Source organism: Brienomyrus brachyistius, chromosome 1 (genome assembly GCF_023856365.1).
Source record: "Brienomyrus brachyistius isolate T26 chromosome 1, BBRACH_0.4, whole genome shotgun sequence".
Taxonomy (NCBI): Eukaryota; Metazoa; Chordata; class Actinopteri; order Osteoglossiformes; family Mormyridae; genus Brienomyrus; species Brienomyrus brachyistius.
Window position 1 is genome coordinate 40603486 of NC_064533.1, and position 27916 is coordinate 40631401.

At 35.9% G+C, this 27916-nt stretch overlaps 1 protein-coding gene across 7 annotated transcripts in view; it reads right to left on the reverse strand.

Moving 5' to 3' along the window:
- LOC125751913 (protocadherin-9) overlaps window positions 1-27916 on the reverse strand; it is a 180531-nt gene that overhangs the window by 108905 nt on the left and 43710 nt on the right. The window contains exon 3 of one of the 7 annotated variants that reach the window (XM_049031364.1): window positions 20528-20553. The exons of 5 other annotated variants lie outside the window; for them this stretch is intronic. In XM_049031364.1, the coding sequence (XP_048887321.1) occupies window positions 20528-20553 (26 nt within the window). Of the gene's footprint in view, window positions 1-13197; window positions 13463-20527; window positions 20554-27916 lie in introns of those variants that run through there. One more of the 7 variants, XM_049031383.1, reaches the window with a different exon arrangement.

A 27916-nucleotide genomic window follows, 5' to 3' on the forward strand; every position in this document is an offset into this window, starting at 1 on the left:
ACTATCATTCAAGTCCATTTTTTGCTGTTGATAGGAACCATAGTTAGCATCTGGAATAAATCCCTTCCAGTGATCATCCTACTTATAATTGCAAAATTGCACACAGGGATTTTTTTACTGCAAGTATCATGTATGAACATATGGGGTTTATGCCATTACTAGCACCTATAATACTGATTGCCAGAGAAAGTCTGCGATGATTTACTGGCAGGGTACAATGTGAAAAAAGAGGTGAGAGGTACGTAATTCCTTTAGTGTTATGGGTTATGATTACTGTACATGTAAAACCAGAGTAATTCTAGGAGAACCTAAAAAACATTGGGATGAGTTTATGGAAATATATGCATTGAATATAAAGTAGAAAGATTTATCAAATCGATTTGTAAGTGCGGCATAAATAATTGCCATGATACTTAAATGGTGGGAAAGTCAGAAGCCCTCCTTAGATGAAATACAGAATTGTATTTTAAATGAATACAATTAGACCAAACAGTAGCATGAAGTGTCCATCAGAGACACCTGTAAGACTCAGATCAATACTTGTTTGACAAAGTAGTCTCTAGTCTACAAGAATTACAAATGGAAAGAATGCCCTTAGTAAATTAGAAAAACAGAAATGTATGTCATCTAAAATTTAGTCCAATTTTTTTGAAAGTTTCCAGTCATTATTAAACATATTTTCATCCTCTTTCAAGCAGACTTGGCTCCGAAATTTAACACTTTTCATTTTGTGCAGAGGCTGTATTTAATGTGAATTGTGATATCTATTTTTTCTCTTTATAAAACACTGTACTCCTTTGTTTTGTTTTTTTTTTCTGTCTGAAAGACCTAATGAGGATGAGAAACATTATAATCTTTATAGTAGATTAAAATATTTGAAACAACATGATAAAGGCCTTACAGGCCTACACTTTTCCTTCTGTCTGACGACCCATACATTAAAGTCCTAGGAACTGGTTTTTGATAACAAAGTGACACATTTATTACATTGTTGAAGAGCATCAAAGAGAACTGCAGCCAAGGATGCAAAGAACTTTGCTTCTCTGTGCATTTCACTGTCTGCTATACGACTCGTATCAACTCACTGTGGTCTCACCTGTACAACCACCTACATTTATACATTTTAACTTTTCTGAGGCTTGGAAAAAATACACCCATATCCTTGACATCCAGGTTTGAGTAAAACATGGATCTCACATATTGCCAGAGTGCTTGCTTGTCACTGACACTGACATGTTCAAAGCGAATAGATGCAGATCCTCTACCTGGTAATAGAAGCTGTCTACCTCAGTGAGTATCTATCTTAACCCGGTAAGTTTCTGAAAAAACTCAAATCCAATGGGCTTCTTTTGTTGTCTTACATATTTAAATGTTCTAATTTCATTTAACTTGATGGTAGTTTGAATTACATATCAAAATTAATCTGTTGGACAACAAGACACACAATCAAAAAAGGCTATGAAATCTCACATGAACACAGAGTGGATTGAGTCCTCTGAATATGAAAATGCTGCCATTGCAGTGTGTAAAAAAAAAGCTATTTAACAGACCATCCAATATATCATCTACTTTCCTTGTATCTGGTACTATTTATGGAAGTCCTAGCTAACTTTCACATTTAGTTCTGCTGTGGCTTCTTTTCAAATATTCCCATGAATGTATTTATTTATTTTTTAGCATTGGTTTACTTTCAATGCTTTTCACACTTCATCTAACTCACCAGCCATGACCGAACATTCTGGAACATTCATTTTATTGTCCAGCTAATTAAACAGATGGGTCATTTATTTGTTTATAGTTCTAATTATGAGTATCTTAGGAAATTACCAAATGGATCAATGTTGCATTTTAATAGGTTTTATTGAAAGGGTTGACTATCATGCAAACCTGGCCCATATTTTCATATAACAACAACAACAACAATAACAACAACAACAATAATAATAATAATAATAATTATTATTATTATTATTGTTGTTGTTGTTGTTTTTCCTTTGAATGCAATATAGGTGAATTTGCTAAATATCTGCCCATACATTTTCCAAGCACTTATCCACTTCCTTTGGAAACCCTGCAAGGGGACCGGAAGTTAATCTATCATGACACTGCGTCATATATATTGATGAATGTGTATCTCTGATAAAATACAAGGTGCACGCAAATTAACATTATAATTGTTTTACATATTATGTTGTACTAAGTACATTTTCGTATTGATTCTATGTTCAAAGCATCAAAAAGTAACTCTATCACCTGCATTACATTGCTAGTATCTAAGCATTTTTTAATAATATGGACCACTTCAGACTACAATTAACAGCAAAGGCATACAATGCCATTTTGTGATAATAAATTCCTTCTAATTTACTCTCATACATTTACCTGCAAACCTGATTTACTAAATCAAGAAAAGTGCTTAAAACCAAATAGTAAAAATTCACCTCCAGCGGTGTGCACAAGCTCCAGTTTCTGAAATGGGCCTGTAAGGACGAGCTGAAATCTGTGTTTGTTCCACATAGCAAGTCACTTTCTGAGAGGGAGGACAGGGTGGAAACAGTGAGGCTCTGGATGAATCCTGCTCCCAGCCACAGCTGCCTGTCTCTGATAAAGCGTTTACCAGTGAAAAATCATTCTTAGGTAGTATCTTGTATACTTAGAGGAAGGAATAAATCAACTGGGAGATCATTCGACATCAGCCACCCAGCATGTGTGAGTACTGTAATGTGTGTCCGCATATGGAGAAAACATTTTAGCTCAGAAACCTCAAAAGAACACAATCCAGCTTGTATACTGTAGTGAACATTTTTTGGTAACACTTTATAATAACTTATTGAATAATTAACATGAATAATGTGTTACAGAATAGTAATGAAGTAATTTAGTAATTTTTAAATATTTTAAAACATGAGTTATTTGAAATAACATTTATAAGTATTTGAATACACATGAACTAATAATCTGTTAAGTGTTATGTAATATTTGTTAATGACTTATTAAGGGAAGTTATTATAGTCATTGAATTTTTTGTAAATAAGAAAATTTGCGGTTGCTCGTGTACTTTTTGAAATAGAACCAAAAAATGATTGCAATGTAGAATGTTCTACAATATTCCCAAACTTTGTTTTCAATCTGTCGAAATTTACTCTAAATCTGACACAAGTAACCATTGTATTGATATGTCTATATGCTTGCTAAGAAATCTATATAGCGAAGTTTAACCTCACTGGTCCTCTTCAAGCAACATAATGATTTCTACATTGGCAAAACAAACTCAAATCGACTTCTGCACTGTAAATTCATAGTCCCAGTGTGAATGTAGAACAGTACGACCAAGGGGTCATGCTTGTTTAGCAAGCTGGCATGCTCACTAGAGAAAGGAATTTTTAGATTCTTGCTAATGCAGCCGCTCTTCCCTGCTGGAGAGAAAAGCTTGTTTTGAAAATTCAATGGGGAAAATAAAGGGGTAGGGGGGGAAACATATCAAATTTAATTTGCATTATGACAGACTTCAAGGGGGATTGAAAATGAGGTAATTATGTGTATGGTTTAGTGGGGATGGCCCTCAGCGTAATTGATGTGCTAAAATTTGCAGATACACATAATCTCTTTGAGACATGGCGCTGAGTATCAAGAAGTTGATTTCCTTTGAAACAAACATTCCTGTCCTGTTGCCATTATGGTTATAGATGTATCATATCATGATTGCAACTGTCATTATCTTTTTATATATCGATGCTGAAACTGAAGTACAGGGTACATATGCAGAAAAAGCATCACCAGTATAAAATGTTCTAACTAAAATGACTATGTTTTCCATAATGGTACTTTTCCATTATTTAATTCCTGATATCAATAAAGAAAGTAACTGGAAATCTCAAAGAATCTCTCTGACGTTCACTATTGTAATCATTCCATCCATTTTCTCTAACCAATTGATCTATTCAGGATTGCAGGGAGTCCAAAGTCTTTGCTGGAGGCTACAGGTGCAAGGCAGGGCGCAAACCAGGATGGGGAGCCAACCCATCACAGGGCCCAATCATTCAGTCACACATGGGCACCTATGAGCAATCTGGTAACTCCAATTCACCTCAGCATATTTTTGGATATATCTGTGATCCCAGTGTTTAATCAAACACAAAATCAAAATATAAAAGTTATCCATCCATCCATGCATTTGTTATTCCCAGAGTAACAGGGATTCAGAGCGTATCTTAAGATACAGGTGCAAGGCAGGGAACAACCTAGGATGGGGTGCCAACCCATCATAAAATTTATTTATAAAAACAATAAAATAATAAGCTCCTAAAAAGCTCATTTAAGATCATGGTATGAGGTGAAACTTCTAAAAAGTGAATTCATGCATTATGTCTACATTTATTTCAAGTAGCATTTTTTGAACGTGGAAAAAAAAAACTCCATTATTGAAGGTGACCACATTTTAATATATTTTGGTTGTCAAATATCCATTGTCAGTTGATAATGTTAAATGGAAAACAAACCATAATGATTTACATCTCATGTTAGCGAACACTTGTAATTTTCATTTCCTTCTGTCTTCAAGTTGTCAAGCCAGGAAATGGGATGCTAATTAAAATGACTTATAGGCTGAGAACACAACTGAATGATTGATTTCTATTACATTAAAAAATATCAAACTAGAAAAAGTTCACAATCCTATCTTCATTTTTAAGAACTACAGCAGGGTTTTGAACTCATTTCAAATCATGAAAGTTTTGGTTACAGAAATTATTAACTGAACATTTTGGCACCTTCAATGAGAACTGCCGATGTTGGTAGTGCACAGATACTGGTAAATTAAATCCTACTTACTTCAGAAAAAGGACAGGGATGAATATGCAAAAAACATCATATATGTATCACAATATCTCAATGGATGAATAAAAATACCATTAGGATATTTAATGAGAAATCAGCATGGAGAATGATAAACAACAGAATTGAATATTCATGATCTGTTGTGGGAGCTCTCAGGAATTAATGATTGCTGTAAACTATTTGTAAACTAAGGAAGAACATTTGTGAATCATTGTTAGGTGTATTTGACATAATTATATGCAAGTAATTAATACGAGAAACTCAAGAGTAAACTCACAAAGTATCATGGGAAATACCAGCGATTTTCCCATCGGTCCTGATGGAGCTATTCTATTTAAGTGAGATTGCTGGAGTTACTGAATCTACCAAAAGGCCTAATGAAGACATTGCTGATTCTACATTGTGTATTGAATTTGCAGTTTGTAAGCCAAAGTCGCCCCGTTCATGCCAGTTGGTCTGGTACACGTAAAACAAATAAACAAACAAATAAATAAATAAATTTACATCTGCCAGACTGAACTGTTTAATGAAGCTGGAACTGTGTCAGGCAGAGGGACACTCAAATTGTAATTATACTCAATCTAGGAAGCCTGAAGGCACTGATGACAGGACCTAGTTTTAAACCTTAAGCATTCTGATTTTAATCACTAAGGTTAATTTTAGCTTTGATTCTTCTATCAAAGCCATGAAAGTCCCTTTGTCTTTTTCTTTGAGAGTGAAATATGTTTTTGTCTTCCATTTAGTAAATTAGTAAATTAATTGGTTTAAAACCTTTTGATATATATTTATTCATTAAGCTTTTTTCTTTTCAGTAGTAATGAATAATGGCATTTAACTTCCAACATTTAAAACAGAACTTTATGATATATAATGTGAGGCATTACAAATTTCCTACCTTGTTTCTGAATACCAGTGGCTGAATTTTCATTTTATGTGTCCTGTGTTTGTTTCCCAATGGAGAGCAAGCAAAAAAAAAAAGCACTAAAACAGATGCTCCTATCCTCGCAAATGCTGTGTGTGCTCACTTTGAAATAACCGACATTAATTATGAATTTCACTATAGGACGTGCTTACATGTGGCTTCAATACTTCATCCTTTATAAACACTGACAAAGCTAAGACATTAAGAAGTAAACAACTGTGTCTTTATAGCAGTGTGAATCCATGTTGACTCAATGCTGCCATCACAGAATTTTTTGCTGTCTCTGTCAATTCCTTTAATCACCACATGAGTTCCTGCACTTTTTTAAACTCAACCCTGTGCAAATACTATCAGAGCAGTGGAAAAGACCGCTGACATTATTCTCCAATAACCTCAGGTATTTTTTCAAATGTCCCTAAAATTATATGTGGCCACTTTACCTATTGCCAAAACAAATCATCAGCACACAAAGTGCAGAGCTTGCCAGAACATAATTCAGCATGCACACCATGGTTCTGTTTCCAAACCATAAAGATCACTTCCTGTGCTTCAGCTTGCGGCCAGAGGCCATAACACCATACTACAGGTCCCTGTAGTGAATAAATGCAGGATGCATGATGAAAAAGGTGGTTAGAAACAAGCTCAAACTTAAAATAAATTACTTTAATACTGGAACAAAATAAATGTAAGATGAACAGGGATGTGGTAGGAAGAGTCATATTACCGAGAATATTGGACTCATTCAATACATCTATTCTTTGTTGTGTTAGCACTGTAAATATTTCTTTACATTTCCCATCTGGGCTAAATGGCCTTTCTGTGTGCCCAGTAGACTGTCCTCTCTGAGACAATGCTGAAGATAGTTTTACTTTTACTTTACTGTCAAAATAAAAAGGGCATCCCTTCTGTTTTACTGTGCCAAGTTGGTAATGTTTTAATCCCATTTCTGCCCTGCCATGTGACCCTAGATGGGTATATTCTTTATTGCTCTGACTGGAGAAATCTGCAGAATGTATATTCATTTCTGCATAGTGAAGAAATGCCATCAAAATGAATTACTAATTCCAATAATTCAGAAGATTCAAAATCTTTAATAAAGTCTCACAATCCAGTTTTTTAACAATGATGTTGATAATGAACTTAGATGGCATTACACTGAAGAGCCTCCCCACACCCACCCTCATATTTTTATTCAATTGCTCAAGCAGATAAGTTTGAAAATAATGCATGATGGTTTTCTCAAAAACACAAGTCTGCCTGTAAAACTATTGTTACACAGCTCAAACTTTTGACAGACCCCAAAGTGGGTGGCACATTATTAAAGTCCATAAAGACAAATACTGAGATTAGCTTTCAGTTACAAATTAAAATGACACAATGGCTTATTCAGTGTCATCTACAGAAGCGGTGCTCATTCTGAATAATCAAACAGATTTTATCCACAAACCATAAGTACTGTATCTTGTAACACATAAAAAAGCATGTTTTAAAGCATCATGAACCTCACATATAAGCTGAGCTTCAAGGTTGCCTGGCAAGTATTGAATTCATGCAATCCTGAATAACGCCCCCCCAAATCAAGAAATCATACACCATCCATTTGAATTTTGGCCATTTTTTACATTTCTCATCATGGGTGCTGAACTAAGATTTTTAACTGATTTATTACTCACTTGTAGTATGCTTGTATGACACACGCACATCATCATCTGTCTTGCTACCTATCAATAACGATTAGACAGACAGATGTCAGGGTCAGAGCCCATTCTTTTTGACATACCAAAAGTACAGGTACGGTACCCAGTGAGGTGGAAAAGCGTCCTTTAGCTGAGTGGTGAATTGGACAGCTTTACAGCGCTGTACATTTCATACATGCCCTACGCCCTCTGTTATGCTCCAAGCTTCTTCTGTTACTCCCGGGTCAAAGCCCAGGGGTGGGAACTGTGGAGCACGCGCAGAGTGCCTAGGCCAGTTTGAGTAAATCGATTGGCAATCGCATCATCTGGGTGTCTTAGTCCAACTGAGAGAAATTCGATTTAGCATGATTTAAGTCGGACTAACAAGTTTACACATACTTTAAAAGTCTGGTTTTAGTCGAACTAACACAGTAGTTCGATTTTCTTAATGTGCATGTATGTAAACATAGTGATTGACTGTAAGACTTGCTCCAAGGAGGACAGCAAACATTCTGGAAGTGGTGATGGCTTTCAAAAAAGCAGATGGGAAGAATGGAATGGAATGTAAATGGAATTTAACGTAAAGTAAAAAAAAAAAAAAAACAGGAGAGTTCAAAACAAGCTGGTTTACAGAAAATGCTGCACGTACTTACGGATTTGGCAAACTAGACATGAGTTCTGAGACAAAGAAGAAAAAAGGTCAACTTAGCATTTTACTTCACCCAGAATTACATACAGAAAGTAAGGTTAATACAGCTAACAGATAATTCAACTCTTATGTCATGGCCACTCTTTCCATGCAATTACTGTTTGAGATAGAAAACTATTTATATAATTTTTATTTTGTAAAACTAGTTTAAATTTCTGTAGCTGAACAGCACTATTTAGTGTTCCACAACTAAATTAAACATTTTTGAATTATTTATGGTCCACACATAATCAGGATGCATCCATTTTAAATGTTACATACTATAATGCATAATAGTAAAAGCAAACAATGTTTATGAAAGACAAAAGAACCACCTGTATTAACTGTTGGCTGAGTTTGCAGATAGAAGGCTGCAATTTTAATGGACAACATGAAAAAAGACAGGTGCTGTATGCCATCTTACATAAAAGCATCAACCTGACACAGTAAATAATTTAATTTGTAAATACTGCCCACAGTTTCTGTGGAACAGCCACCTAGGTAGCACATCATTGTATATTCAACCAATAAAAGCCATCATGAAAACAAATAAATTATCCAGGCCAATGCCCCCATCCCCAATCTGCCAGCACTCGAAGTCTTCATGCCAATTTTTTATCATCAGTATGCCTGGATGAACCTTTTCATTGAAAAAGCTGCAAAAACCGACCATGGAGAAGGGAGAACTTGCCGAGAGGCAAACTCATTTAATTCCTAGCTCATAAAACAGCCACAAGACATATAATTAAATCTGCTGAATCTCCTGGGACCGGTGCCTGCTATGTGCTTAACATGACATGTCGTGTAACGTGCTTGACCTACAATAGCAATGACTCAGTGCTACACTGCTATTCTATGCAACCAGGAGCAAAACACTTAGTCATGAATGGCCTCAGTCAGAGCCTGAATGCTGAATACCCACCCCCCACATCTCCCAGGGTGACCAACCCCTAACACCCCCGCCTGTCAGGATTCCTCTCCCATGAGATTTCAAAACAAACTATTTTGGACACTCAAGGCAGGCAGGGAAGCTACCTCAGTGAATCAGAACTTTTTTTCTGGAGGTGGAATCCTTGGTTTCAGTGTGAAGTAACACATGCTTCTTTTCGCAGCTGACATATGTCAGCTTCTGCTGGCTCTGGAAATGCATCTTCCTCTGTCTTCTCGTGTATCATGAATTCTCAGAAAACGTCCTATACTTGCACACGTAAATGTTAAAAACACAAAATACAACTCTCTCTCTCTCTCTCTCTCTCTCTCTCTCTCTCTCTCTATATATATATATATATATATATATATATATATATATATATATATATATATATATATATATATATATATATATAGTAATAAATGGATGTTTCCATGTTAATATTGGATCTCTTGTTATCACAAAGGAATATAAATGCTTAATAGCTAGGTCTGAAATATATAGCTACTGTATGTGATATGATACATAATGCATGACAATTTACTATTTCGCTGTAAACATACAGCAGAAATTGTTCATTTTTATTACATATCTTAAAACACAATCCTTAAGATGATTTGCTTGCATCATGCTATTATAGAACTGTTTTAAAAAATTACAAACAATTAAAGAAAATTGAGCAAATTAACCTGCTAGTAATACTGAATTAATCAATGACCTTGTCAAAAGATTTAAAAGATTAAAGATTTTACCCAAACATTCATAATTCCACATTAACTTACTACATTAAGGGTAAATATTACTCTGTAATTTTCTTAGTGGTGTGGGGAGATATAAAATGTTGTTCTTGATTGCTTTAATGATGAAAAGGGACCATAATCTACTTAAAAATGTTAAAGAGAATATTGTCATTTAACAATTAATTTTATTATAGGGTGGCATGGTGGTGCAGTGGTTAGCACTGTTGCCTGACACTAGTTAGTCTTGGATTCAAGTCCCCTTTATGGCTCCATGTGTGTTGAAGTTACCAAATTGCCCATAGGTGTCTATGTGTGAGTGTGGAGTATCCTGGGTTATACCCTGCCTTGCACCTATAGCTTCCAGGATAGACTCTGGACCCCTTTGACCCTGAATAAGACAAGCGGGTACAGAAGATGGATAGATGAATATTTTAGCCTAATTGTGATATAATTAACACAAAGCTAAAAAAAAATTGAACATGTATATTGAAACTATTAAAAGACCAAGAAATTAAAAAATTATTTTGAAGTGAATGTAACTGTGCCAATATATATACTGAAATAAGTTCAAGTTCAGTTTCAAGACCAATGAACTTGATAAATCTAAATAAATGCTCGAAATGACTCATTACATGCCCTAACAACACAAAGTTTCTCACGTCACACTAATACTAACTTAAATTTCACAGTAAAACAAATGAAGATCCTGTTCCATTGTGGTGAAAATAAATTGCTTAAATAAAAGATTTTATTCATTGATACAAAACTTTGCTTTGTGTTTATCCATCCCGATTGAAAAGTCACTCATCCAGTAAGTGTCATGGAAAGCTCTGAATTTATCTCAGTAAACACAGAGCTTCACTAGGTCATAAGCACACACTGTGGGCAATTTAGAGTCACTAAATATAGCTTCACGTTTTTGGACTGTGAGAGGAAACCTTGTATGACCATGGGAAGTACATGGAAACACACAGAGGAGGTGACTGGCTGGGAGAGGCTGTGACACTACTCACTCAGTGGGTTTACATGCACAGCTAAGTCGATCTACAGTTTTAGCTCGCCTACACCATTTAATCAGACTGCTGCCCTTGTCCTACTTGCGCGAAAGAGGAATTAATTTATTGACCAGAGTATGTCCGACTCCTCTACAATAGGTGGCGATATGGCTCCTTTCAGCTTGTTAGTGTTGGGCTTTTTCCAGTTTACCTATTACATCGTAGGTGTAAAAATTAATAATAAAATTAATAGTAATGGGTGCATGAAAAAATCAAGTGACACAAGGTTTCGATCTGGTCAGAAAAACAGATTCAACAGAATCAGGACAGCATAACAAGAAATAACATATTTTGTATAATATACTATAACAGCAAAAATATGGAAATTTTTCAGATATTTTAAGTAAGCCTGGTTTTAGTTAGACTAACACAGTAATTTGATTTTCTTAGTGCGCATGTAAATGTGCTGAGCTACCCTCATTTTTTTTAACTGACCTTAAATGTTGCAAACCATTTATAAAATATGGCTGCAATAAAATAAATGAATAATTGAAGAAGGGTCTCTAAATACGCCATCGGTTCTGTTGCCCATTTCTGAAGGCCTGATGTAAATCTGCTGAGAAGCTTTTAACATTATATCTATAACCCTCCCTACTTTGCTAAAACAACTTTCTTCATCTTCCATGCTGTAAGGTTAACATGTTGTTTTATGTGTTTACAGGTAGACCGTGAACATTGTAATAATACTCTCTCCTAGAAAAAAAAGAGATATTAATGGTAGATGAACAATGTGATATTTCAAGTCATACTACCAGTATTCACAGACAGTTTTGTTCAGTTTACAATAAACTTTCAGCCTGCACATTTGCAAGGTATTTACTGAGTAAATGACCACAGTTGCAATGTCTGAATTTGAATATATCTACCAGAACCCAAACATGCATTCTACATATTGTACAGAGTACAACATGCTGTTAATGCTAATGTAGCAGCCTTTCCTGCATGACATGCTCTACTCAGTGCCAAGCAGAGAAAAGCATGTTTCTTGCTGATAAATTGCAAATGTGTGAATATCAACCTGGAATACCACACTTTACTCACCACATTATGGAAAGGAATACCTTGGAATTAGAGGCAGTTTTATTATGATTGGAGAAATGCAATATAAAGATCACATTCTTAAAATGTCTGCTAAGAAGAAAGGCTAATTTTTTCTTGAATGAAAGCAAGTGAAGTACTATTGTGAAATGATACTAAAAATAAAAAACAGAAAAAACTAAAAAATTAATTTGAAAAATGTCTAGGACAATTAAAAAAGGAAGGAAAGAACAACATATTTAAGAATGTGCAAACCAACATGAATCCATGATTTATTTAAATTGTTATTTTTAAAGTGATATTTAAAGTAATTTAGTATTTATGGTAATATTGGTGAAAATGAAAGAAGTATGATATATGTTTTTACTTAGTTTTTTGTATAGTAACCCATCCATCCATCCATCCATAATTGTTTATCCAGGCTTAGTCAATTGAGCCTATCCCACAATGCACAGGACACAATGAAGGGGTATACCAGTACATCACAGTAATGTTATACTCAAAATATAGTATATTAGAGATTATTACCTGTGCACTCATTGACTTAGCTGCTAATGAAATAATGGCCACACTAGCCCATTTTCACCTTTTGAAATGTCCGGGAGGCTTTTTGGAGTGTTCTGCAATAATCTGAGAAATGGAAGGGTCCACAGAAATAGATTAAAGGCTTTGTGAAGCAAATAAGCAGATGTGTTCAAGAATAAAAGCCAGAGTATGTTCTTTTATAAAAAGCCCTAAAGCAGGAAGTTATCTGAATAAGAGAATAATGCAAAACATACTACACACAGGTCTTAACAGGTAGGCATAGATAAAGCTAGAAAAACCCCACTGAAATAAGATGAAAGTGATACACTAAACACAAACTAAATTGTACTTAAACTTGATTGTACATCAGTGCTCCATGAATAAATTAAAGATTGGAGTTACATCTTCTCATATTTAGCATCAGTTTTTTTAAATTATCACAGCTGGCACATTTTAAGTAGTGCAGGCTACCAATTCGTTAAATGCACTAAGCTTAGCTTCATTACCTCAGGAGGTGCCTACAGAGAGCTGGTTATGTGAGATTTGCTGCAAAAATAACCCCATTCAGTCACTCTGACGTCTGCTTGTACCAATAAAAAAGCTAAAAGAAAATAATAGCAACATAATAAATTATTAGTTATAATATCAAATTAAGTACTTAATTATAGTTGATAGTTCATTAATGATGAATATTATAAAATCCGTTTAATACTAATTTGTTCTACTGTCTGAGGTTACAGACAGGAGTGGCCAGCTCTGTTTGGTAAAACAATAACTGTAATGTCCGCCCTGTTAGGTCCGCACGATCCTTCTGTCTCCTCTCTAATGTGGCCTGTTGAGCCATGCGTGTTGCTTGTTGCCCCTCATTAGTCTTTGTTTTTAAGTATCTGTTTCGTCAGTCCTCTTGTTGTCCGCCTGTGCCCCTCCTGATCTGTGCTTCCCATTCTGACCCCTCTTGCCCCTCTTTATTTTCCGGTTCGGAAAGTCCTTCATCCGGAAAGTCATGACATTAACACTTTCTTCAATCTTCTGCCTCAAACATATCTTATGACTGCTGGGCAAAATATAGAATCTTATTATATTACAGATTAATCGTATTAATTAAGCATATTAACATTCACATTTACCAAACAGAATAAAATATCTTTGAATAGAAATACAACCTCAACTAGTTTTACGCAATATGAAAACCACACCATGAACTATATTCATCTATTATCTATCAGTTTTCTGTGTTAAACCACCATCTATACAAAATACATATATGTTGACATGTGAAAGACAATCAGAGTTTATTCAATTTAAATGAGCAAGTAACAGTCTTATGTGGATCCTAGGTTGAGTTTGTAGTGATTCTCAGTAAAATGCTTGTGGTTTTAATGGAGCCTAATTAGAGGTACATCAGCTTTCAGACCTGAATTGGGTGGAAATAAAGAAAAGTTTAAAAAAAATTAAGAAGACTTTAAGTGCTCTAATTGGCTCTGAGATTGGAATACAGATTTTGATTTAAAGACAAGTTTAGCAAACTATATTCAAGCATATGTAACTAGAATATGAAAAAGATTTGCATTTAAAACAGATTTCTTAAAAAAAAAAAATAATAAATTACCACATTATTTACCATTATTTTGGGTAATTTTAACATGTATGTACATTGACCTAAAAAGAAAAAGGTATCATACACAAATCACACTGTAGATACTCAGCAAATACTCTGTAAATCAACAATTATGTTACTGGACAACCTTTGTAGCAAATCTTCTGGCTAAATGTTAAGAAACCAAGTTTTCAGGTCTTCATAACTATTCAACATAATTGTGATTAAATGGCACTCAGTTGAAATCTCCAAGGTTATTTGGCTGGTCAAGACTATACTAAAGTAATTCTGTCGTACCCGAAGGTGAGCAGATTTCAGTTGTTGACATCTCTTTCCTTTTCTTTTAGATGAGTGTGCCTGTAGCTCTGCAGAGAAAGTACAACAGTGGACGCCCAGGCCTCCCCTGACAACTGGATACAATACTTCTAAAATTCTGATTGACAGTAGCTTTTCCTCTCTGTGCCCTCACAACAGGCACATTTAAGAATACAAAATACGCTGGAAAACAAAGCTGCACTGAATACATATTCTGCTCTGTGATCTGTCTAGAATAGCTGCCATAGCTTCCCAGATCGTCTTCAAGTGGTACAGATAAGGAATATTCTACTGAGATTTTCTGCGACAGTGTACTAGTATGACATGCGGCAGCAATCCCACACGAAGGTAATGGGTATGCTATAAAAAAAAGAACTGAAGGAGTGAACTGGATGGAATGTCTGAAGCATCGCGTAGAAAGTGTATTACATAATACATTTTATAACATGCAGGAGGAAATTTGGAAGGAAACAGGCATGTTTCCTAGGCATAGGAAATAAGCATATTTAAACAAGATGTTGTTGATAACATCAGAAATTAATAGCTGTTGTCTTTTGTTTTTTAAGTCATGATATTTTGGTAGGATTCAGTGGCTCGGTGGGTAGTGCTGTTGCTTCTCACCTCTCGAATTCTGCCCCATGCTCTGAATGTGAGGAGTTTGCACGTTTGTGTGTGGCATGAGATTTTTCCGAGTACTTCAATTTTTTCATGCAGTTCAAAGGCATGCAACAGAAAGATGTGCGCCCTTTGATGGACTGGCATCCTATACTCTCTGTGTTGCCTGGTATAGGGATTAGGCTATCTGTGACCCTGTACTGCATAACAGGATTGGAGATGGTAGATATTTGTCTATGTGACCAGAACTATGCTTCTGTGCAAGGACAGTAGGTAGCATTTTGGTTTCATGCTGCCTTTTTGTGTTTGATTTCTGACAGGTGTCCTTTGTATGAGGTTCCTCTGGGTACTATGATTTTCTGCCACAGTCCAAAGAAGTATGGCTTAGTCGAACTACGAATGTCCTTTAAAATATATATATGTATATATATATTGTGTGCGTGTGTGTGTGTGTGTGTGTGAGCGGGTATACCTATCCTTATGGGGACACAATGTCCCCATAACGTGATAAATATTATAACTGTCTTTTACAAAAATCAGTGACTGCTATGAAAAAACTAAAAATGCAAAAACTCTTGTATTTTGCTTGGTTACTTATGGTTATGCTTCGGGCTGGGTGGGAGTTAAGGTTGTCATAGTTAGCGTTAGCATTTTTCCAATAAAAGTGAATGAGTGGGCCCCATAAGGATAGGTATACCCTACATGTGCATGTGTGTGTGTATGTTGGAGGGGTTTGCATAAATCACATATAGGCAGGAAAATGTCCAAAGTATGGTAAAAACCTGAAACTTCCTTACTTTTGGAGACATTTTTCAGAATGCTATTTGGATAACCTCAATTAGATAAAAATCTGTGAATGCAATTAAAAAACTATAAATGCCGTAAGTCTTACATTTTGTTTGGTTATATAGTTATTATAGTTAAGGTTATGGCTAGGTAGGGGTTAAAATCCTCATGTTGGAATTAGAGTTTTTCCCACAGAAATGAATGTAGAGTCGCCACAAAGATATAATCACAAACCAGTGTCTGTGTGTGTGTGTCTGTGTGCTCCTTGTGACTGGGATCCAGTCCATGGAGTACTCGTGCATTAGATTTCAGGACTACGAGATTATTAAATTGTGCTTTGGCACATTTTCATCAATACTTATATGGCAGACTTTGAAAAACTATAAAAAGTCTTAGAACAAATCAAAAGTAAAACAATCTGACTTTAGCAGAGAAAACATTTTCAGATTTACTCAATATGCAAACACAGCCACTCCTCAATCTGAATGATTTATTACTTCACCTTACTTAACCTGTTCACACACTGTTTGCAGATGATTCAGTGTTATACACCTACTATTATTAAACAACCACAGATTATTCTCAGTGTGCCCTGCGATGGGCTGGCGCCCCATCCTGGGTTGGTCCCTGCCTCATGCCCATTGCTTCCAGGATAGGCTCTGGGCCCCCCACGGTTTGTAAAATGGATGGATGGATGGATAGATAAAATAGGAACTCCCAAAGAAGTTTGACAAAACAACAAGAGAAAATGATTTCATTGCTTATTACTATTTATGCTTATACAAACTCTTCACCAAGTAGATCAGTGAAATATTGGATAAGCAGTTGAAAGTTGGACGGACGGACGGATGGATATAATAAGCAAATATATGTATAACTTTTTTTTCCCCAGAATAACCTCAAGGCAACAAATACAGATGCCATAATACAACTGCTATAAGACACAGGATGGCAATAAATCTCATTATGACTTGGACAATAAAATCAATAGGCTTATAAAATAAAGTTTTTTTTCCAAGAGAGTTCTGGAATTCTGGAAGTTATTGCTTACATAACCAAAACATGTAGAAACCAAAAGAGACCAGAAGGAATCTTAAAAATGTCAGGTAAGTAACCCAAAAATAAATGAAGACTACAGTATAAACAGTCATGTTTAAACAGCCATGTGAGACATCTAGACGAGGGGCAGGTGTGAGTCATTAACCTCTCATCAAACTTTAGGGACTGAAAGATACCAGGAGATGCAAGGAATACAGGACATTGATACAAACTGGATACAAATAAGGTGACAATGACAAAAGGATTGATTAAAATACATAAATACAAGGAACTGGATTAACATGGAGTTGACACCAACTCTATCAAAATGTCCAAAGACGTTGAGCCTGACCTTGGATTGCGATGCATGGTTAATTGGCTACACACACAGTCCACTCAGCCATGCGGCAGCCCAGGGAAGACGGAAAACAAAGGGGACTGTGAACGAGGTTAAACCTAGAGAAACCCTGAGAACAATACAAGATGACCAGTGACACTCACTGACCAAACAGTGAACATAGCGAGATGGACAGAACAGAACAAGACAGGGATTGACCCTGAAAATAACATTAAAACCACCTGCCTGATATTGTATAGGTCCCACTCAAACAGTCCTGACCTGTCGAGGCATAGAATAGGGCTGCCACTAATGACTTTTTTTCTATGGATTAATCTATTGACTATTTTACTGATTGGTTGATTAATCTAAATGATTCATTGTCTTGCAGAAAATCAAATTTATTGCTTAAGTTAAATTAATTTTATTTTGACACCAACAAACTGTATGTTATTGCGGGCTTTAGATAGTGGATGTCAGCGCCATATAGACATTATTTTCCACCCAGAATTCAATAAGCAGTGTCTGAAATATTAATGAGATACATATTATGCTGCCCAAAAGTTAGTCATCTGTATAAAGTCTATGCTTATTAAATTCAGTTAATGAAGTGCTACATGCTACTGTTTTTGGCAAATCATGGAAGTGATAAGCATGCAGTCACATTGTGAAGAAAGGGATACGTAGAGTTATAAATCACAGTGAAGAAAGGGACAGCTTAGCAACTACTACATCTTTTTAAAGAGGAGAAATTGTGAATAAACAAGATAAAAAGATGTTGCTTGTGTGGCAGTATTTTTGCTGATTATAGTCCAGCATGTTTTTTGGTAAATATAGCTTTCTTTTTTTCAGTTCACAAATTTTCTTTTATTTAGTTTCCGTTTTTGTTTCAATTTCAGATTTATGGTAATGACACTGGTCCAAACAAGCCCAACGAGCACGAATTTACACATGGGCACCATAAATTAGTGTAGAATAAGCCCAGATTTTACCCTAAATGTTTTCTTTAACACTTATTCAGTGGAGATTCTAAGGTAACAGGCAGCTAACTTTATAGCTTTAATAATGAGTATATGCAGCAGCTACAAGACAAAAGATATTAAAATAAGGTCCGATCATTCGGGGCTATAGCCCAGAGTATTTTAAGCCTAGCCCAGAGTATTTTAAGCCTGATGCCAATCTTCCTTCAAAAAAAAATAGTCAAGCCTCAGGTAAACTTGACTTAGCCCCTGATCTTTTCAATAGCTAGAAACGTCCCTGCTCTGTACTAATGGTAATTTAATAAACATGAATAGACATGGTGGTTTTGCCTTTTCTAGTGGTCCATCAACCAGAATAGTGCTTGTGCATTTCCACTTCAGGTGCTTGTGCATGGCATTGGTGCCGCCATTGTATGCCATCTAAATTTTGCACAGTGCACAAACCATCTTTTTGTTTAGTGGTAATTTGAACTACTCTGATAATTATATTGTGATATTAAAAGGAAAAAAAATAATAAACTGAAGCTTTTTAGAAATCATAAAGGTAATTTCGTTAAAATGATAAAAAAACAGTTCATTAATTCAGACCTGTTTGTCCAGCACATCCCACAGTAGGGGTGGAATATATGGCAAAAATATCACATTTTTACAGTTAAATCACGATTTCGATTTTAGCAGTAAAACCAAACTATTTTCCTTTGTAAAAATACAGTCTTCAAAGACAAAACAGGATTTTGGCCAAAGAACATTTCTGAACAGATTTCTGAACAATGTTTTAAAACATTAGTACATTCTAATACTATTTGTAGATAAATTAAAATTCTATGGACAGCATACAAACAATACCGTTGCCAGTAACCGATTCTTCATATGTTTGATTTTACTTTGCAGCAGGTTCAATCATTATAAAGCAGAGTGTACTGTATCATATTATTCTTAATAGTTTCAAATGTGGATTATGTTAGACTGCCTTCCTGTCTCAGAGTGGGTTTAGAAAGATTGACATGGTATTAGACATCAATATTGATGTCTAAATACCATGCATCAGGTATAGATTTAGCCATGCACACAAGTAAATGTCAGCAACCTCATTCCTATTTAACCCCAGAAAAGTCCTTTTCGGGCCCCCTGTCATTTCAGGAACAGCCTTATCCCAGCTAACAGGGAATGTTTTATGCGAAACTCTTCTCAAAGCAGAGAATGTTAATGGAATGTTATTTCCACAATTTAACTTTTTAACAAGGTTTGCTCAGCATGATATTATCTCCTGAACATCCGTATAATGCAATAATGTCGAAAAATATTGTTTTATAATGTTATTTAAAAAAAATGCTATATGGGTACACTACAAACACACCGACTAGCCTTGAAGCCATAATTTTCTATGTTTAAAGTGACAGTGCTACCCACTGCTCTACTATGCCTTTATTCTGTTTTCATATTATTAATCTTAGTTGTACTAGTAGTTATAGTAGTAGCATTGGGATAGTATACTGGGAACATCAGGAAAACTGGACACTTTGAGTATCTCCACACTTTAATTGTAATGTTTGGTAAACATTCGTAGAACAAAAAACTGTTAGCATGGATTATTCATTTGGCAACTCTTGATATTGCTGGAACAGACAGAGACAGAGATGCCTTCACTTACTTACACAATGTTCGCATTCAATGGCCCAAGATAGCAAGGGAGGTGGATTAACAAGTGTTTATTTACATGAATTTACATGTAAACAAACACCGTTTTAGAATTTTTAAATTACTCTTGTGCTCAGTAGATTCCCTGTTCTCCTTATTGTTCAGGGCCAGCCTAAAAATTGCTGTTTCTCACCAGGCTGAGCTACATTTTTGTATCTCCCATATACAAATGTGTTTCGGCATCCATGCTGAAAATGTTCTGAATTCCAAGGTTATAGGTTTCATAATCATAGCTTACTATTTTAAAAACTGTCCACTTGCCATTGAGCTGAACCAGGGAAGGACTGACAGTCTACAAGAATCCCAGAGACTGTGAATTATGGAGCCTATTTTCTCTACTCCCCTCTTAAAAGTATTCTACACACCATTGCTCAACCTAAAATATCCATTCATCCATCTTACAACTAGTTATCCTGCTAACGGTCACAGATGGATCTGCAACCTATCTCAGGCAGCACATGCTGGACAAGATTCCAGTCCATCACAGGGTGCACAAACACACACACACACACACACACACGCACAGGTTTGTAATTATATCTTTCTGAGGACTGTCCATTCATTTCCATGGGGAACACTTAATTTCACATGAAATGTAAAATATCACCCTGCGGCCTTTTGCCTATAACCAAATCAAGCTATCATATATTGGAGTACAAATGCACTCTTAAAAGATATTAGCCCCAGTTTTCACACTAACCCCATCTCTCAATGACGCCTTCTTTCACCTTCTCATCTTCCATAACATACCTCATGTCAGGCTGACCTGTAGTGGCCTATGGAGCAGCCCATGGAACATAAAAGAAAAGTGTTGTAAATGTAAACAAATCAGAAATTCTTATAATCAAACAATATCATTTTAAAATAAAAAAATATTTTTTGAAATTTAAATTTTTATTGTTATTTGGAGAACTTCCACATAAATTAAAACCAGTCTTAGTATTTAAGATTCTTTTCTGGATTCATTAAAAATATATTGCCTGGCCAAAAAGAAAAGTTGCACAGTTTAATATTTTGTTGGGCTGCCTTTAACTTTGTGGTGTACATTTGTTAATGCATTGTTTCCATGTGCTTATGCTGCATCTCAACATTTTTTTTTTCATCCAGATTTGAATTAATTTCTCATCAAGATCTTGTATTCATAATAAGTGAGTTATAAGGTCTTCTTCAGCACATCTCAAAGACTTGGGGTTAAGATCAAAACTCTGTGCTGCCCAGTTCACATGTGAAAATGATTCCTTGCACTCCTTAAACCACCCTTTAACAGTTGAAGTCCTATGAATCATCCCGGGATATGTTCAGGCGTTTAGGTAAGAAAAAATCCATTGATGGAATAACCTGGCCATTCACTAGATTCTGGTATTCAGCTAACTTAACCTTATTGCTGCATAACATTGCAAAGCTTTAATAAAGATGCTATCATTGGCTTTTAAGTACCTTTTGATTAACCCTAGGATGCATGAGTGATATGACCCTACACTCTTCCATAAGTGGGTCATTTTTGACCCACTTATAAAAATCAATGTGTTTCATGCCATTTTTTGACATTTTGGTTACGAATAATGAATTGTACTATAGTCTGTATTACATTCTGGACCACACAAGAATGATTTCATGTTTGAAATTTTATTATTTTCCACTTTATTACAGATTTTAAACATTTTGATAATTAAAAAACGAATACTGCACAGAACAGCAACAGAACAATGTGAACATTCATTATGTGTATGTGGGTAAATGTCCGGTCATTGACGGTTCCTTTCTCTTTTCTATACTCTTGCAGGTAAGTGTCGGTGTTTGCTGAAGGTTTTCATGTGATAGTCCCTGTTTTGCCTTCTTGTCTCCTCACTGCATGCAGTTGCAACAGACTACCTGTTTTTGGCTGTGATCATTGCACACAGGCACATTGCACTTCCCACACCTATTGCTGACTTTGCGATCTTTATTACTTGGGCAGATCTGACACCTCTTTCTCTTCTGTTGGCCCTGTGTGCTTCTGTCCTGTGGCTGGGTTGTGGCTTTTGTCACCCCACACCTTCCCATTGCTTCAATGATCGGGGTTTGCAGTTGTGGGCAGCCTTCCAGTCGACTCCTCATGTGTGGTGTGATAAGTTCCCTTGAGAGCTCTTTGAGGAAGAGTCGTCGTGCATTAGTGATACCTCTGTTGAATTCAGGGTGCTGAGTCGTGAAAAAGGTATAGGCATTTAGGGTGGCGATGTCAAGGATGTTGTACCACAGCACCATGGGCCACCTCTGTGTTTGTCGCTTGCAGGTGTAGGTGCCAACCATCTGGTCCATGGTGTCAACACCTCCTTTGGTCTTGTTATAGAAGGTGATGACTTCTGGTTTTTTCTTTCTGCTGTTTTCATCCACCGTTTTATCGTGGTGCATTGTGCTCAGGAGGACAACAGCCATTCCTTTCTTTCTGACATAGCTGGCCATGGTAATGCTGCCATTGAATCCAAACTCTGTGCTGTGAACCTCCCTGGACTTAGAAGCCTTCATCAGAGGAGGGATGTCTGGCTTGTTCTGTCGTAGAGTCCCCACAATAGTGAGATCCATTTCCAGGAGATGCTGCGCAAGAGGCACACTGGTGAAAAAGTTATCTGTGGTGATGTTGCGACCTGTGTTTCTGAATCTACTGCACAACTGCCGGACAATGTTTTCCCCCAGATTCTTCTGAACTTCTTCCCCTGGTTGTCTCCCTGTGTAAACCATCCCATCTATTGCATATGGGATGCGTGCATCACAAACCCAGAAGATCTTTAGGCCATACTTGGTGGGCTTGCTTGGCATGTACTGCAAAAACTTGCTCCTGCCCCGGAATGGCACAAGCTGTTCGTCTACAGTGACACAATCACTGGGGATGAATCGCTGTCTGCAGTTGACCAGGAACAGGTCCCATATGTAGCGGAAGGCTGCCATATGGTCTGTTTCCAGTCGGAAGGCTCTGGTCCTCTTGTCGTCAAAACGCAAGACACGGCGAATATCTTCAAATCTTCCAACAGCCATAGTGGCCTTGTACATGGGATTTTGTAAAGGACTTCCAAACAGCTCACGGATCGGTACATCCCAGTTCTTCTCACTTCCTGCAAGAAGGGTCAATCCAATGAAGGCCATTAATTCAACTTTGTTGATATTTTTCCACTCTTTTCCTCTAGCTGTTGCTACTCTCCGTCCCTCAAAGTTTGTGCACTTCATCACCTCTTGTATGATATTATCAGTGATAAAGAGCTCCCATGCATCCTTTGGTGAGATGGTGGTGGCAAGCCCCGGTGCAGGCCCTGACCGACTTCTCAGGATATTGTGGCTAGGTGTTCTGCTCTGGGTGGGAGGTAACTCGCTCCAGTAAGAGCCCTTACAACTCATTCTGTTGGACATGATTTGGACTTCACTTTCCTCTTCAGAGGACTCATCAGAGGAATCTTCTGTGTCTGATTGATCTGTTTCAGTTAGAAGAGTTGGATTTCTAGGTGGACGACCGATACCTCCAGCTGGATAATAGTCTGGATCCTCATTATCTGAGATGTCAGAGATTTCAGATTCTGAGTCCAACCCCATAACTGCCTCTCCATCATCCAGCATCTGGATGACCATATCTCCTGTAAACCTAGTAGTCATGACACTAGATGAGGAAACATAAAAGGAAGAGAATGTTTTGAATGACAATCAATATGTAGCTATGTAAATAAATGCACACATGCACATTCTCTCTCTCTCTCTCTCTCTCTCACACACACACACACTCTCTCCTCAAACCCCACCCACACACACACTCACACAATACATATGTACAGTAATGATACCTAGCTTAGTTAGCTAGCAAGTGTTAGCTAACTATAAAGTAGGATAATTTGATAATACCTAATAACAACAATAATAATAATCCTTCACGTAATATTCATGAATTCGTAAGTATGGTGAAATATATAATTTTTTTTCTGAGATAAAAAAATAATACTTACATGTACCAGGTCTTGCTGTGTAAAATAATCTTCCTGAACGGTGACACTTCTAACATAGGGTGTCTGGTCCCCAGTAAATATGTCCCTGACAGCCACAATTGATAAGAAGCACAGGTTCCCATGAAATTGTATGGGAAATGCATGTGGGTCATTTTTGACCCACTTATGGAAGCTTGGGGTAGTAATACAAATATTACAATTTCTTAAAAAGTATAAGAGGTAACTTAAAAATTTTAATGACATGATATCAAAAACATGTAATTTCAGGAATACCTGGAATATGAAAAGATAAAAAATTTTCATTACAAAGATAACAAGAAAACAACCTCACCGGGTCATTTTTGACCCACTTGTGCATCCTAGGGTTAAAACTCAAACGGTGACTTTTTTTGGGCAGGCAGTGTATTAGAGAATATAAAGGTAAAATATTTGGTTAATGTTATTGACACATGATTATTATAATGTCCTTGGTTCTGCTAGATTTCCTTTATTTTATTCCTTCACTTGTTAATTCCAGCTCATGTAATGGCAAATCTGCCAAGAAAGTGTGATAATTAAGGATACACATGGAAATACCTCAAGTAATAAAAAGTAAGAGAGTGGGTGTTCATGTAAGGAGGCTTGTAATACATATGTTTGTACTTGCAAATTATTTTCAATTGCTTGTTTTCCCTTATATTTGTTAATGTTGGAGATTTTCTGCCAAGGGGTGAGAATTCTAGTGAAGTCAGAAGCCAACATTTTGGCTCTGTTAATATAGAGAGATAATTATTGATTCAACAAGGAAGCTATGCCACTGAAGCCTGTAAAAAAATGGTACAAGTGTCATGTCAAGTCATATTAAAAAGTTTTAAGCTCCCAAGGATAGAGATTTCCCTTAAACCATATATTAACGTGACTCCCGAAACAGAATGTTTTACTGGAATTTTTGAGTGTTACTTTAGGATGTGTTTGCTTTTCTGTCAGATGATAACTGCCTAAAAATATTTTATGGGGTCTAAACAAAAGAATTTTAAAAAATTCTTATAGTTTTCTGTGAAAATTTAATAATCTGGGAAAGGGTACAAAATCTCCCTTTTGGCAACCAGCCGAAATCTCATTATTTTTTTGGCACCTGAATGTTGCCTTCCTAGTACAGGCATATTCTGGTGTTTTACTGTAGACTTTAGAGGTTTCATGGTTGATTCCCTGCTAACTTACACACCAAGGTTGGATAAACAAAACGTTGACAACCTTCTGTCATCTCAGATCCACCTATTCTATGCTAGTAGCTAGTGTTTGATAGACCTGGGCAACAGGATCAGTTAGAGTGCTTTGAAAAAATATTCATGACATAAATTCTGTCCCAGCAAAGTCAACACATGATACAGTATAATATTGGATTCATCTCACTACTTAGTAAAAATAAGATAAAATGCTAATGAATCCACAGATGGTCACAGATCCCGATTGTCATCTTACTTGTTTTAACCAACTCAACTAAGCAAATAATGTAGTAAATGGAAAACATTGTTTCTAGGACAAACATAGACATCATTTATTTAAATTAACATATGGCTCAATAGAAGACCTTTTGTGTGTTTTGTATGGTCAGAAATGCATTCATAGAATAGGTGGATCTGAGATGACAGAAGGTTGTCAGCGTTTTGTTTATCCAACCTTAGTGTGTAAGTTAGCAGGGAATCAACCATGAAACCTCTAAAGTCTACAGTAAAACACCAGAATATGCCTGTACTAGGAAGGCAACATTCAGGTGCCAAAAAAATAATGAGACTTTGGCTGGTTGCAAAAGGGAGATTTTGTACCCTTTCCCAGATTACTAAATTTTCACAGAAAACGATAAGCATTTTAAAAATTCTTTTGTTTAGACCCCATAAAATGTGTTTAGGCAGTTATCATCTGACAGAAAATAAAGTATTGATACAGATGTTAGAAGAATCAGCTGGTATTAACATCTTACGCGATAATCCAAATGTCACATGGTATAATTTGACTCTCATAGCGGTGAAATATCAGGGGTCTGGAGGAACATTGGAACAGCTGCACATAACACAACTTCTCTGGTAAAATACAATAAAATTCTACTGGGCATTTAATATGCAACCAGTGTCTCAAAATTGGGATAGTTGTAATTTTCAGCATGTCTTTAATCCCTGGGTTTATTAGTGAAGGTTAGAGATTACCCTGTTCATTTCACGTTCAACAATACTGGCCTTTACTGCTTTGCAGAGCTAATTGTGAAGTAGATGGAGAGCACCGTTGGAATAGGATTTGTCATTCCTCACAAAGCTCAAACAAATAAATAAAAAAGAAACAGATAAATACATTCATAGATACATACCACAAACAATACACTGTGCAATGTGCACACTTGGCTAATAAGAGCAGTGGTAAAATGTCTGGACTGAAACACAGTAAAGTTTCGAAAGTGCTCCTGACACACTCCACCACTCTCCTTAATGTCCTGGTGAGACTGTATATTCCCTCACCAGGATTTTGCATGGGAGCACTTTGTTTTAACACAAGGAGCTTCACAGAGATACTCAGGACTCCTTCTCAATGCACAGAATTATGTTCTTCTGCTTTTCCTTTTTTCAAGGTACCTATGGAATTTGGCAGGGAAACCAGTAATGGTATGTATGTCAGCATGCAGATTCGCTAGCGTAGTAAAGACGCTCCATTTCAGTTGCACATAGCTGGTGTGGTCTTTCACAAAAAAAAAAAAAAAGGGAAATGTGTTTGTCAAGAGCATGCGCTAATTTGTACGCTTATTTAAAGATAGAAGCCACAACAAAGTACTGCTTCTGGAAGCATCTGAGCAAAGGCATGATTTATGCAATTGCAATCAATCCATATCTCAAAAGTCTTTCATTTGATTCATTTGATTTGAAGAGGCTCTTTGGATCTACACTGTTAATTTTCATGGGGAATTATTATTCTTTTATTGCTGCTTCATTGAGAATTTCTAAGTGAACAGCATAATGTACTGTTTATCTGAATTGGTAGTACAAAATAACATATGGATAGTTTAAATAAAAATGGTATCATGGCACTTTGGCTTTTGCAATATTCTTTATCGTGAGTTGCCACCTTCCCATAGCTATGAAACAATAGAAAATTATATGCATATTTTATAAAAATACTATTATCTAAGATATTAGCAAGGTTTTGCATACAATATTATGATGTAACAAAAATTTAAATTATGAATATTTCCATAAGTAACTGTAACTTAATTACATTTATTTCTTTATTACAATAAAAAAAAATTTTGTAAATAAATGACGTAGTGCCATTACATGTTACTTCCCAACACTGTGTGTTTGTCTATATATATATATATATATATATATATATATATATATATATATATATATATATATATATATATATATATATATATATATATATTAAGTGGTCATGATAATGGATGGATGGATATATGTGTGTGTGTGTGACCGACATTTAAAAATAAGAGATTTGCTTTTGGAATTATTGAAAGCATACTTTATTGAGAATACATTAAATTAAACAAAATACAATACAGAGTATACTAATAAAATGCTAAAATACTAAAAGTACTCCAAAGTTGCTTTACCTTCAGATTTTTTTTTATTCTAAAACTATTAACCTCAATAAGCATAATGATCAGTATCAATCATCTCTTAACTGACCATGTCCATTAGTCAGAGAAATGCTTGAATGTTTGCAAAATGGAGAATAACAGGCTTACATAGTGACTTCGAGAAGCAAGACTACTACTTTCATCCAATCACACAAAATAAAAACATAGATTGGCTTCAAATATTGAAATGACAGAGGAAATCTCTGCACTTGGCTTCTTTTGTAGCAAAGGCCTGACTTCATTGTTTTGGTTGTGTTGCAATATATTAATTAAGCAAGGTTAGCTACTGCTGATTGGATTTTAAAGTGCTGCGGGAAAAGACCGATATTTTTTCATTTTCATTTTACGCCCTTTGTCTCTTTCACCAACATACAGTATTTATTCTTGAAAAAATGGGAGGATGGACATATTATGTATTATGTTTTAACCGTAGGTAATTTTGAAGTGTTTTTTTTTTTTACATTTTTGCACATACTGTGTGACATGCTATGAAGTAAATGTATAGACTTCACTTTTCTCTGTCTCAGAATTATAATCTTCACCCTGTAC